At 39.5% G+C, this 14959-nt stretch overlaps 1 protein-coding gene across 7 annotated transcripts in view; it reads left to right on the forward strand.

The window, feature by feature from the left end:
• The window catches only part of LOC125770195 (uncharacterized), a 65978-nt gene that overhangs the window by 29210 nt on the left and 21809 nt on the right, over positions 1-14959 (forward strand). For 3 of the 7 annotated variants that reach the window (XM_049439566.1, XM_049439567.1, XM_049439568.1), the window contains exon 1: positions 4197-5381. The exons of 3 other annotated variants lie outside the window; for them this stretch is intronic. In XM_049439566.1, coding sequence (XP_049295523.1) covers positions 5192-5381 — 190 coding nt within the window. In that variant the 5' untranslated portion in view covers positions 4197-5191. Of the gene's footprint in view, positions 1-738; positions 778-4196; positions 5382-14959 lie in introns of those variants that run through there. One more of the 7 variants, XM_049439564.1, reaches the window with a different exon arrangement.

Genomic DNA, 14959 nt, shown 5'->3' on the forward strand with positions numbered 1-14959 from the left:
TTTTTTTATTTTATTCCATAGGATGCCTTTAGTCCCTCCTAGATCTTCACTGAAATGATTCGTAGTGATTTGGCAGTTTGTCGTTATTGTTGTTCCCATCGATAAATGTCCATTTTGTAGATCCAATCAAATAAAACTAAATAAATTAATGAACCTATATATTTCTTCTTTTTCTCCTTTTATCTTTCTCTCTCTCTCTCTCTCTCTTGCGCTGGTGCTTGTGCCCTCGTTATTGTGGCTGCTAACGCTTCCGGATGTTCTACACGCGCACAAATCTACCGCTCGGAAAACGGAACTCAAATCATTGTCCGCTTTCCACCCGCCACCTGCTTCCTCGCCACTATCACTGGTGACCACGCTTTTCAATATCAACTGCAAACGCAACACGCAATAACATATTTCACGATCATGATGGTGGTGCTCCCTAAAACTCTGCACCCCGTTTACGACTTCCGCACGATGGAAAATGGATTTGCCAACATCTCACTGCGCCGTTCGCTTCCTTCCTTACATGCACATGACATTGAATTTGTCGCTCGTACGAAACAAATTGTGAAATGCGCTTAATTGTCTCTACTCAAACTATCAACAACTACAAAACCAAAAACACCCATCGAAACTGTCGCGGTTACATTCGGTCACCTATCTGTTGCCACGCGACACCACCACGACGCACGGTGACGACATTATATGCCCGGTGTCGTCGCGTTTGCATTACTTTCAATTAAAAATAATTAGGAAAGCGCTTTATTATCGTCAGTGACATCAAGAAAACAGGTACAAAGTTGCTACAATTGTTGAGTTGTTTTTCTTTCGATTTTCTTTTATTCTTTTTTTTTGCAACTGGGATTAGAAATAGTGCTCGGAAATAGAAATTATGAGCCGCATTTAAACTTTTGGGCGTTATTTTAGTCCACACAATCTTTTCTTAAAGTTTAATTACCCTCGAAAATGTTAAGCAATACACACACATACACACACACTGGTCCTCTGATGTGCTATTTTCCACAAGTAAACAAATGTTGACATTTCGTTTTGAATTGACGTCAATGCGGTGCTTTCGTATTATAAAAGCTACAAAAAAAATGTCAAAGATTTTAACAGATATTATTAGAAGACATTTTTTATTTTCATTACATTTTACATTTTATATTTTGATTGTAAGACAATCAGATATATAAACTAATGGAATCATATACATACCAAAAATCACAAACAAGTTGCGACTCATTTATCCCTTTAAATCCAAACACGTTTGCGAAGCTGTTGATTCAAACTGCACAAATCCCAGATTCTTTAAAAAAACTACTTTGCCAACAAAATGCCACAACCTTTTTTTAGACTGTTTCAAGCTGACGAGAATCGATTCTTTGCCTTTTTGTTCTGTTGCCATACTTGCATTGAGCGTTGAAGGATATCCTTGCCCAACGAGAACGCCATGGAGCGCATTCGCTTTCTTTTTTTTTTGCACGATGGAAGTTGGAGTTTTCCAAGCATACGCCAGGGAAATCGGGCTGGAAGGTTTGGGCAGCAGCATCAGCAGTAACGCCGAATCATTGCCACCAACTGTTGGCTCTACTGGATCTCGTTTAAAACTGGCAAGAAGCAACTCAAAGCAGCCCTGATTAGGGTAGAGGTTACGGCTACTATCTTCCAAAACATTCACCAAGCTCCAAAACATCCTCCAAACGATCTTTGCTTCAATATTTAGATTACGTTTCACGGGTCCATGGTGCTCATGGATTCGGTTTGCAGGTTTCAAACCCTGACACCCGTTGCCCGCAGTTTAGCCGCCCGGTGAATACTAATTGGCACCAAAAACTCCGAACATTGATGTTCGTGTCGGGCGAGAACTGTGCGAGATGGATATACTTGAATTCGATGGCGCTTTCTTGGCCCTGCTTTCGTTTGTCAGTTTTAAGCGGAACGTGAACCGAGCAGTAATGAGAAGCAACATTCATGATAGCGTTTCGGAAAGTGAGCTCTCCGCTGTCAGTATGCTTGCCGCCCCAGTAGCGTCAAGCATGCTCAACGATACAGCACATTAAAACGTGCTCATTTGAATGAACGATCCGGGACTGACGTGGCAGAAGGATTAATTTGTGATTCGACACCTTAGCAAGACAGGCAGATCTCTTTCGCAATGCATACACAATTACCATCGATTCGATTAGCTCAACAGTATCTGCTTCTTGCATAAATGAGATTGAAGATTCATAAGTGCTTTTCCTATAGGCCTGAGAATTGCCTTTCGATAGGTAGAGAAAATAGAGAAAAACATAAAATCAGAGGAACATTATGTTATGGAACAAATTGTTCATTATAGCAGCAGGGATAAATATTGCTCCATGTACTATTTATGTTCATTCGTTACAATCTGGCACGATTCCAGCAGACTTTTGTTCTTTCTGCTGCTCTCTTTTCAAGGACACTCCATCTGAGAGTCGACTTAAACTTTTCATGGCGAAGCAGCTGGAATTGCTGAATTACTTCGCCTCTTTCTTGCCTTGAAGAATCATTGCCTGTAGAGAATTAGGAAAGACCAGCTGTGTCTGCCAGCTGTGCCATTGTAACATATTACATTGTTCTTAATGAACTTGAGAGTCTACTAAATTTAAAAGATGGTTTATGCTTGTATTATTGTACGCAGTTGTTCCCGGTACAAATAAGCACATCTGTTTTATGTTTTGTTTTTCTGTAGTGGTTTTATATTAGGGTTAAAATCGCCACTTTTCATAAATTTTGCAAAAAAAAACATATTGCTTAAACACTAAAAGTACCAAGCGTTTTATGCGTTTTTCGTTCGTTTGTTTGAAAATCAACAATTTCGAAGATTTGGAATATATGTTATAATTTATTGGAGATCGTACTACAGTATACATGTATACGTAAAATTCATTTTTTAATTATCTTAAGATTGTTTAACCCCAAAAAATAATGTGACGAAAATGAAGCGTTCCAGTAAAAATTTACGAGCAATCTAGCGTTAAACATTTTTTAAAAGCTTCATTTTTATATAGCCATAAAAACCATTCTATTTTGGCTATCAATTTCAGAATTCCCACTTCGCCGTTCGGTTGTCAATTTAATCTACCGCAATTGCATTGGGAGATCCCACGGGATTAAGAAACGAATTTTTCTCCAGAATTTTCAACATCTTCTCAAAATTAGAAAAGCTCTCACGTGCGGTCAAAATTAATCCACATGCGAGTTCATTATTTCCCAGCGGAGTTTCGCTTGGACATCGAATGACTAATCACCTAAACATCGCGTCCGGACTGTTCCGGGCAATGTACTTCACCACGCCCGCACTGCACCGGAACATGAAAGGTGAACAGTTTCCGGCCTTGCTTCCGATTAAACTCGAGCAGACCAACGAACCGTGCCGGGGCGGTTCGTTCGCTTTGCGGGCGAAAATCATGTTATGCCTTAACCGCGCCATACACAACGTGGAGAAAAGGGCTGTCGGATCTAATTTCCATCACAAACAAACACCCGACCACAACACACCGCGCGCTCCATGCCACACCTGCCATCTGGGCTATTTATAGCAAAACGGGTTTCTAATTTCGTAGATCCTCTCTATGGTAGAATTCCCTTACGGTGAGATGATTCAAGCATGATGGTTGCTCATCCCTGCTGTACCATTTAAACTGAATATGAACTGCTAGACTCAGAACGTACCATAAGCGACTACTAAACGTCGTGTTACTATATTTCCCAAAACACCTCATCCGCAAAGGTTGTGTTGTACACTGTCGTTTAAGCAAAGCTGTCCTTCTAAGACTTTCACGCGTGCTATGGTGGGTGCGGGATGAAAGAAACGGTGAGCTGTTGTTTCATGTGCCACGCGGTCTGGACGGTGGAGAGGGTTTTCACATTTTCACGCTAAAAATACTAGTATTGGTGTGACGTGAATATTTGTACAGTTTATTTACTACGGTGAGGGTCACGAACACTCGACGCGATCGTACATATTTTTCGGACAAAATTAGATTTAAATATGTTTTCTTGTTTTACAGCGGGAAAAATAAACTTTGGGGTTTCAACTCCTAAACTAAAACTGTTAATAATATTAATATATTTTTTAATTTAGATTCAGTTAACATTTTTTCTACATAAGATTTTATATCATAATCGAATGAAAAATATATTATTAACTAAAAGTAAAATAACTTTCGTGAAAGATTTTTTTTTAATTAATTTCATCTTACCTTCATCTTTTGAGTTTTAATATATTCAACTTCAACTCCTTCGAAACTTATCTTCATCTTTCATCTTCACATACAGTACGACAAAACATCCACATAACATATGATCATCTATTTGGGACCTTTTCGTGCGTTACTGTTCTAATCTTAAGAGTTTATGGTGAGAGCTCTTGCCCCAATCCACTCACACCTCACTCCACCAAACCGGCGCATTATTTCGCCCCCCAGCATCCCACACCCGAACAGCTGGTGAAAACTAGATCAGGAGAACACGGAGCATATTATTGCTCGCACCAGCATAAAGAAAAAACCCAACCACTTGGCGCGGCCAATCTCTCGATCTCTGTTGAAACCCCCGTCAGTAGAGATCGTGTTTGCGTACGAGTCGGATCGACCGCTTTTTACGAAAGATCACACAAGCGGCGTTTTCTTGTGTGTGAACGCGTGCGTCTCCGCATCCAATTATTAAGCGGCCTGACCTTAAGACGACGCGTTCGTGGCCTTTCCCGAGCAGACACCATTGCTTAACCGTCTGTGTCTGCAGTACTGTGCTGACGTCTTTTCACGGATGCATATGATTGCAAAGGGTCTGACCTTTTTGTGAAAACAGTTTTAGATTTCGATTGTTCTGCCTGCAGTTCTGCCTGTTCACCGGTTTCGTGATAAGTGGTGTAGTTTTAATTTTTTTTTGGTTGTGCTTACATTTCTGGTCTATGGCGTCTGTGAGTGTCATCTATTTAAGTGCAAGAAGCGCCAATCACACGCGGTACGAATCTTTAATGCTGTGCTCATCGTGTTCATTCTGTGAACAGATTTGTTAGGAAAAGTAGTGTTCAAAACGTCAAACAATTTCCCTTAACGATATCAAAATATTAAAATTAAAAGTGTGAGTCCTCATCGCATTTCTTGCTATCTGCGAGACCCTCCAATAACCAACCTGATCGGAGTATACTGGAACGTCGGAACAAACACAACCGAAAATGAATTTAATGTTTCGAAAAAACATGCGCGAAGGTGGAGGTCGCGCGGGTGGAGGAGGATCGAAAAGTAAGACGACCGGCCGGCATCAGCGGAAAACACGCGACAGCTACGGTGGAGCTGGTTCGGACGAGTACCACTATCGGACGCACATTTTCTTCTCGCCTTCCCACACCAAACAGGACAATGAAGGTTGCTATTGTTATGTTATTATTTTTGCCTAGAAATAGTTAAAAAAACAACACACACACATCCTTTATCCTGCTCATACCCTTATGATCTCCTCTCGAACTCCCAGTTCTTACTATTTTCCTTCCAATAGAGTCAGATGAATGACGCGTTTGTTGGGAACAATTATTATCAAAAATTAATTTGTTTTTCATTTTTGATACATTTGAATTTAAAGTATTGCGTTTGTAATGGTAAAACAAAATTGGCTCTTCTATAAATATGTTTAAAGGCACTTTATAATTGTAAGCTATTTCTGTTCATTAAGAAAATTCCAATTATACATGCTAATTAATGTTTCTGCACCGATCATCTTTCTGCAGAAATATTTATTTTCGATCCAAATCGATCGATTTTACTACCCTTACTTTCTTCTATCGTCGTCACCTCGCCTATCGAGCTAAACCGGCGGGAATCTAAAAAAAAAAAGATCTCAATGCCCTGGCCTGGGAAGGTATATTACACACGCACATATTTCGTTCAACTAAAATTATGCTCGTGCAATACACGATGAAAATCGAACGAATCGAATCCAAATCCGTTTGTCACCATTGACGCTATTGGATTATTTCCTCTCCTTTCACCATCACCACCCCATCGATTCACTGTGTTTTCACGATACTGACTCCGTTCCCATATTTTCTTCCAATACCACCCACCGAACCACCTCCCACCCACCCACGTTTTCCCATGTGACTTTTAAAAATAAATGTAATTTTGTGCGCTCTCTCTGGCATTTTGTCAAAACGAAAAATCGAAGCAATAGCAAAATGAACAAATAAAAAAAAACACATAATAAGCCCATGCACGAATCACAAACACACTCACAGAAAGCGCAATCTCGCGTGAAATTCGCGTTTTGTTTTTCCTAATTTTTTTTTGTCACCTCCCACATTTCGCTCCGTTCTTGTGCTACGCACTCGTTTTTCTCGATCAGTATTTGTTTTTTTTTTAGTTTTATTTCATTCTTTCCGTTTCACACACAATTTTTCACATATACCAACGAATTAGCTCAAGGGAGGCCCCGGTATAATCAATTACAGTAGTATTTTTTTAACTATATTTTAATTACATTCATTTTTCTTGTTTAAGTTATAAATCTATAAAAGTACAAAAAGTAAACATTCTTCACAACTTTACGATACACTTCTGATTGAAAGTTGTATCGCTGAACCTTCATTTAATGCTCATGTAAATTCACACCTGCACATCATCAACACCCGTATCTCATTGGCGGGTGAAAAAAAACTCACTTCAGATCCCACAAAACGAAATACAAACCATTCCCCATCGAAATGAAACATCTGTTCGCAGCTGGTACGTTATTGGCGGTTCAATCTTTTTCGCTTCCTGTGCCGTCTATGGAAATCGTAAACCATTTCCCGTACGCAAAAACCACAACATCCATGCTGTCATTCAGCGGCATGTAATCTTTTCCACCGAACGTCAATCGACGTGCTCGGTCTTTCCCTACTCCAAACAATGCTCCCCTTTTTAACCTGTGTTATGGTTTACATATGTTTTATTTTTCTTCATTCTCATTTTACTAGCCATACCCTTTCACCGTTTGTGATTGAGTTTATTATCGGTGAGAGAACAAGAATCACATTTCCGCTTGTGTCAAGTTCATGACACCGTCCGTCTGTTGTTCGTTCGAGGGGAGAAGACGAAACGATTGAAGCGCAAGGAACAAACGATTCTGCTCGGACCAATGTTGTCTGGTTGAGCGGGATACCAATAGATTTCTACTCTCATTTTTCTAGGTTATATAAACAGACGCTTCCGAATTAGCATTATATAGTATTCCCTACCCGACGATCTCTTTTCTTCGAATGCGAGACGTTTCAAAGAAAAAAATATCTTTTTTTGAAAGATTTTTTTTACTGCTTGCTCACATCAAAAGTACCCTCTGATACAGAAAGAGTAGTCGAAAATCGAAAGCAGTACAATAAGAGGAAAAAAGTATCATGAATAATCGCTCACCATTACAACGAAAGTGGGTTAGATCGTTGAGAGAAAAGAACCATGTTAGACGACGATTTGTGGTGTGTTTTTTTGTTGTTGTTGTTGTGTGTACAAGGTGGACACCATATTTTATACGCTCTATTTATAATTTCAATCATTCATAAAAATTACTCTACGAACACGTCCGTGTCGATTGCTTGATTGGCCCGGGGATGGGTAATGGAAATTAATCGGGTCAGCTTGGACCATCCGTCGCTATATCATAATGGCACACCGTCGGGATGGTGGAATGAAATCGAGGCACAGGAAACAATTTGCAAGTCATTAACGCCAAACGACCGAAGAGTCTCCCTTGCGGGAAGGGAACGGTAGGGCATTTAATAAAATACTTCCCAAGTGGCTACCTGAAGTGGTCTCTGGCTTTAGATACAATTTGATATTGAGTCATCAAGTCATTTGTCTTACAGATTTTTGTTTTGCGCTTTCTAATAAGCAAAATTTTATTCGTGTAAGACAGTCCTATCATTGAAATTAGCGGGAAAAATGTTCCTTCGATAAAAGAGTACATGGGACAAGATCATCTAAACATCTTATAGATTGTTTTGAGAAATTATTTTTCCTGTCTGGCATATAACACTATAAAACTATCTATCATAATTTTTACATAAATTCACAAGACATAAGATCGGTTAAATTAGTCGTGTAGTAGCTCCATAGGGAATATTGTGTGGGAAAATAAGTTTGTTCTTTTATTTTAAGTTGAATTTTTTAATCGCAGTCGTGGCTATAAGACACTGTATTTTGATAAACTTTTGCAATGTTAATTTGAAAATATCTGGTAGATTATCTTATTTCTAATCAAATGTTTTGAATCCTAATAACAATATTTAATTTTTTACCTCCAATGATATTGGAGGTAAAAATGATAAGCTTTAACTCCTTCTCCTTTATTATAAGGGATATTTGTGCCAAATCATGACGGAAGAATGTGTATGTATAATTCAATGTGAAATCGTTAAGTTGGGGACGGTCCGATGGTGTATGTGATAAACGGCGCCAGTTCCACACGACAGAAACGGGTATCAAATCCCATCCGGATCGTATCCCTCCGTACCAAGGATTGACTATCCGGCTATGTGGTGAAACAAGTCTTGATAAGGCCAGAAATGGCCGTCGTGACTTTAAGGTCGTTAAGCCTAGAAAGAAGAAGAAGAAGTTGCGACCCCCGAAATTTGTTTGTTTAGTTTAGTTTAGTTTAGTTTAGAAAATTGTTGTTTAGTTCGCTCTGTATTGGAGTACGCCTGTGTTGTCTGGTGCCCTTATGGCATTGATAGGTGTACCAGAATCGAAAAATTACAGAAGTACTTCACCAGAGTGTTCTATAGACGATTGTTTGGGTCTTCTTCTCTTCCGACATATGAGACACGATGTCTTCTGTTTGGGCTGGAGTCTTTAACTTTGAGACGTCACTTGGCCCAAGCTTGTTTCATTGGTGGCTTACTGAGAGGTTCTACTGATGCTCCGGAATTGCTTGCTTCTGTATGTTTATATGTTCCCTCCCGCTCCCTCCGTCCTCGTGATCCTTTGGCATTAGAAACTCGACAGACGCTTTATTGCCACAACGATCCGCTCCTTTCATGCTTCAGGTGGTTCAACCGATTCTACGACGATTATGATTTTAACTCCTCACTTGCTTCCTTTCGTACTCGTGTTTTAAACACCCCTCATGTATCTTAATGTTATCCTTGTGTCTTGTTTTATCCTTTTCCTTCACTTCCGCTTTGAGTTTACGTTAGTATTGTTAATTTTTATTGTTAATTTTAAGTATTAATTTTTGTATTAGTTCTAAGTTTATAATTAGGATCATTGTTTAGCCTAAATGGCAGATATATGTATTTATAATAAAAAAAAAAACATAAAAAAAAAAAAAAAAAATACACCATTTCTTCTTCCTGTGTAGCACTACAAACTCATGAAAGACTTTGGCGAGCATGTCTTGGTACTTCTTAAATTCCTTGATTATTTTTCCGTAGTAGTATGATCAGTCCTGCGTAGTGGGTAGTGATGGGTAAATTATGAATTTTGTTGGAGTCGAATCGGTCCGACTCCCCCGCCATGTGGAGTTGGTTTTTTAATGACACGGGCAGCAGTGAGCAGGGGGTTGGATCGAGTACTACAAAATTTACAATTATCCGATGGCTAGTCGGACTCCTCTCGACCCATCCGGACTCATCCGGCATCGGTCGGACCCATTCGGAATCGATCGGACTCGGCCGGACTCGCTGGAGTCAATTTTGGTTTTTGGTCGGAGTCGGAATCAATTTTTCATACGCGGAGTCGGAGTGAATCCACGATTCCGTTCCGCATTGCACATCACTATTAATGGGTGTATGGGGCAGAAGGGATTTGATATCCGGTCGAGTCGTGTAAAGACCGTCGTCGCTACCATATACACCTCCGAGGCACACCACTTCGCTTAATACAAAAAAGTGGTTTTTGACATTGAGCACGAATTATTTATCTTCTTAAAAAAATGGATTATTCAATTCAATTCAACAAAGGCAGATATATTTTCCTATACCAACTACTCCCGCAACAGTTGAGCAGTCAAATATGCAAAGTGTTTTTATGTATGCATGTTTTTTTTTTGCTCGGTTAGAACGGCCTGGCCGTATCAAGACTTATTTTACCACGTAGCAGGATAGTCAGTCCATGCTACGGGGAGACGGTCCGGATGGGATTTGAACCCGGTCCCTGCCGTGTGGACGGGCGCCGTTTTTCACATGCACCACCCCAAAGACATGTATGCATGTCTTGTAAGAACAAAAAGTCAGGTTTTCCATGCTTAAAAATTACAATTACAAAAATTACAAGCAATAAATTTAAATAAGCGTTCTCAACGTTTCTGAATAAAAGTTATTTTTTGTATGTAATTATGATGTTAATTCTTCAAGAAATTACTTCAATGCGGTAGTTTCACATAACAGCAAACTTTCAAACAGAAGAAAACAAATCCTTCAAGATAATACCACATAGTTATAATTAACCTATATATTTGCTCGAATGTTTTAAATTCAATATTTTTTTATGAAATCATAGGTGGTACTTGTTCAACACAAAATTACATACCAAAAGTTAATTTCTTACTCAATAAAACTTATTTACGAAAAAAAAAGTTTTAAACAACCCTCCTATGCAGCAAAAGGAATGACTTTTTACGAGCACTTTTTAATCAATTACTCTATTCAATCTTTTACGAGGTTTTATTTACTACTCTTAATGTTCTTGCTGATGCAAATCTGTAGAAGTGATATCTCATTCTCAGTACGTACAGACTATTACTTTTATTGAAAATCCTGTTTTTCCCTGCACGCCACTCCACAAATCAATTACTTCTTTTCAATCTACAAAAACGGCAAGTATTGAAGCTAGAAAGAACCTTTTTTTTAGCACGGTATCATAGCTAAGGCGGATCAAGGCGAATAACTTTACCATCCCCGTCTATATACCAAGAATGGCAACTTGTGGGTCTTGTCTTCGTGAACAACTTCATGCACGACATAACTGGTACAAAACTTGGCTTTATCGTGCAATCGAAGCAACAAAAAAATAACAACCATAATGTCACGTCTCGGAAGTTTCCCCGCGGTGGATTTCTTATCACTAACGCGTCAAATCCCCATAAGTACCAGGTACTTCAGGTTCGTTGCGAATCGTTGAACGAGCGGATAAATTTACGTTCATTGTATTTGAACCACCTGTCCGCTGGTAGCGATGGAAAGATTCAGAGTCTATCCCGGCTGGGCTGGTGGTTAAAATTTGTCAACGAACGAAACCTCCAAACCAGGAGCGATGGTTTAACGCCATCGCACCAAAGCCATCGTAAAAAAAAACAGGCGGGAAAATCAACAAGACCTTCATCATGTCTCGTTGATAAGCACCGGGTAGCGGACATTCGTGACAGCGGTTGCCTGCCTACTGTAGCTGTCACGTACAGGTATTCGTTTTTACCCCCAAAATGAGTCCGTACACGGTTCGACTTCGTTAAAGAGTCGAACATCATCTCAACAGTCCCTTCGTCCGCGGGCCAAGGATGTACAAAGTCAAGTGCGAAACTAAGTGTTACATGCAGCAGGCATGTGATTTCGCTTCTCTTATTTTTGCCCCATCTTTTCGGGTGATTATCCTGTACGGTTGCGAAGTTTCGTAGCCAGCGATCCACCTCAAAGACATCACCAGAGATAGAAATGTTCCTACTTTTGCGCAAGAACGATAGCAGTGGCTGTTAACGATAAACAGAAAAAGGGAAACAAAATCCCTTAAAAACAGCAAAACATTCGCATACAGCGACTGGCAAGAAAAACTGTTAGCCGTTTAGACGCCGAAAGGTAGAAGCATCTTTCCGTTGCCTTTTTCCCGAGTGCTCTTTGTGTTTTTTGCTATTGCTCGATCGCTGGTGTTTATGTCGCTGCCTTCGCAGGAATGACTCCCGCAAAACTTTGTTTGTTATTTTATTCGTAAGAATGATTATTAAACGCAAACACCGCATCCAAAGCATTTGCTTCCCACCGAGCAGCCAGTTATTACCACTCTCACATCCTTTCTACACCATCATGTACGAGTTTTCTTGGGCTTCTGTGTGAGTGAGCTCACAGCAAGCAAAAACGCAAAGGAACGATAAAGCCCGTTTATCATTCGCACTCGCGCGAACGAAACTTTCATCACGTTGTAAAAGGTACCCCATATATGGTTTTTGCTTTTTCGTGGTACGTTTAGAGTGTTGGTGCTTTTTTTCGTAACACTGGCTTCCGGTACGACGTTCGCTTCATCTTGCTATAATTTCCACAAACTTGAAGCCTTGCTGCTGAAGAAATCATTTCACTAAGAGGATTATGTTCGGTGGTCTGCTATGCTACGCTTCAACACTGCCGATGAAGAAAAACAAGTAAGAAGATATAGGTTTTTACATAACGTAGTCGAACGAGAAATCCAAAGAAGCTCCTTCAATACTTCATGTCAAAGCATATCCCGATTGTGGATTGAGTATCGGCGAAACCCCGTAACGAACCGAAAGCAAAACAAATAAACCGCAACGGGTGTTTGTATAAAACCTGCCAAACCTATCCGTGTGCGGTATACTCGTCACGCTTTTGCACACTACTGTATCACCTGTCAATCTTGACATGACCATACCCAAACATCGCCCACTTGCCTGGCGCATCAAATTGCACGGCCTAAAACAGAGAGAGCGGGCGAGCGGGAAAGAATGACAAGTGCGATCGTCCTGTTTTGTTTTTTCAAAATCAATATTTACCCTATACTTTCATCACTCAAAAGCAGATCCAAAGGTTTCGGAATTAAGCGATTGTGTAGGTGGGCAAGAAACCCGCGAGGTAGCTAGCAGCTACCTGACTACTCATCAACGACCACTACTACCGATGACAGCTGTCATTTTCACTGCGGTTAGTACTGCGGTACACCACGATCGAACATTCAGTCCTTCGTTGATAAAATTGTTCAATAATCTATTCGACTATATCGCGCACCATTGCATATTTCAAACTCAGGAACTGAAGTTTTCTTACCATTGCATTGGGGCAAAAGTATTGTTCAATGAACCGTTACTTGTAAAGTCACTGTCATGGCGACGGAAAACGAGAAACAGCGATGTAACGTTACGCGCTCTTTCTTTCAATGCACCGTTTTTTGTACGCTTATCGTTTTTCTACATTTTTTGTTTAAACTTAAAGCCATTCCAATTGCTCACTTTTCTCCGTATTACTCGAACGCTTCATTAAAATTTAACAATGGAATTATCGTTTCCATTCATTCCGGTTAAGTCTAATGCCACTATTTTCCCTACCCATTTCCCGGCTTCCGAATACCTCCGACGAAGCTATTGGAAACTCCACGGCCACATTAAATGTTTCGCCACCGTGTTTCAAAAGAGAATGGGACGGAATTGAACGAAAAACATACCTAACTAACCATTGTGCTTTGTGGCCATTTACGTCGTTGTGCTACTTTTTGTGACAGCAAAAGACGATCAATTTTAGTGAGAAAGGAATGGTAGCGAGCAAGTGAAATGAATCGTTGATTTAATTCAGACGCTGGAATAAAATTAAATTTTGTGCGAGAGGAAATCTCGACAAACGAAGTTTTTTTTGTCCAATAGCAAATCGAATCTGAAAAAATGGTCAATATTGGTGGTTATGTTAACTGGAAAGATTTTGTTTAGAATTGTTCGATTTTATGGACGTCAATGTTGTTTTAATTTACTCTTCTTTGTGATGAAAAAATCCTCCATCTGCATAGTGTATAATACGTATATTGTAAAATTTATTTCATTTTGTAAAAAATCCACAATAATAATGCAAGGTGTGAAGTACAATTTGAAGTTCTTTCAATAGTAGCGCCTTTTATCCGCGCAACTCAGGAGTGACAGTTTGTTTATAATAAAATAGTTTTATTGTGAACGATAAAATAGCAGCCAAGAAAAACATAACAGAAAAACATAAATACTTAAAACAAATGAACCAAAAAGAAAGCGTAAATAATTGCCATGATATTCCATATCTCGAAAATCTCAAGTTCCAAACAGATATGTCTTTTATATTTAATTTTCTATTATCCGGAAATCGTAGAATCGTGATGAGCTTGATTAAATGATATTGGAAAGTAATAATGCAATTTATTTTATAATCATTATATTATCTCATTATTGATCGTATTATAACCAAATTTGCTTGTTTTTAGTTTAACCAAATTCTCCCACGTTGTAAAATAAGTCTTGATATTTAATTTTATTTTTATTTATAAGTCTTGCCAGAAACGGCCCGCATGACCTTTGAGGTTAAACCACAAAAAAGTTCAGGGATATCTGGAAAAGTTAAAGCTTATCCAGGATGCTTACTGCCTACAATGCACAGTAACAACCAAGTTGGTACGGATGTCACCGTGGAATACATCACCGCCTTGATGTGTTCTAATCGCGGGAACTGGGCCAGTATTGTTAAAGCGATTCAAAATATCCTTTCCTGCATGCAACAAAGAAGAAAGAATAGTCGCATAGAAAGAGACGAGGTCTCATTTCGGACTGGATCCGGTACATGTGCTTAATCCGTTAGCAGCCAAGAGAACCGTCTCATTAAACAGCATTCTTTGATAGACAGCATTCTTGGAAAAAAAGAAACATACTGGGATTTCATGCGATGGATCGTCGATGCAGGCTGGCAGGGTCTCATTAGCCCTGTAAACGGCCAGTGCGGTTTATGAAGCTGAGATGCCAGACTACACAAACCAAATAGTCATAATATGAAGTCAAGACGTTCTTCCGGCTGGAAAATGTCTATACCAGACATTTTTAAAGTAATATCCCAGATGGTAACCTGGAAGTGTCAGTTGAAGAGGTCATGGAGATTTTAGTCAGAAAGAGCCTGACAGTACCCCAAGTGTGGTCCCTGTGGTCTCTGTTACAGATTTTCTCCATGTAAAAAAGCCACAAAAAGCGTGACTATGACAATTGTGCAGTAGTACTAATAGGATTTACTTAATGTTGTATTAACTATTACGACAGC

This window comes from Anopheles funestus, chromosome 3RL (genome assembly GCF_943734845.2).
Source record: "Anopheles funestus chromosome 3RL, idAnoFuneDA-416_04, whole genome shotgun sequence".
In the NCBI taxonomy this organism is placed as follows: domain Eukaryota; kingdom Metazoa; phylum Arthropoda; class Insecta; order Diptera; family Culicidae; genus Anopheles; species Anopheles funestus.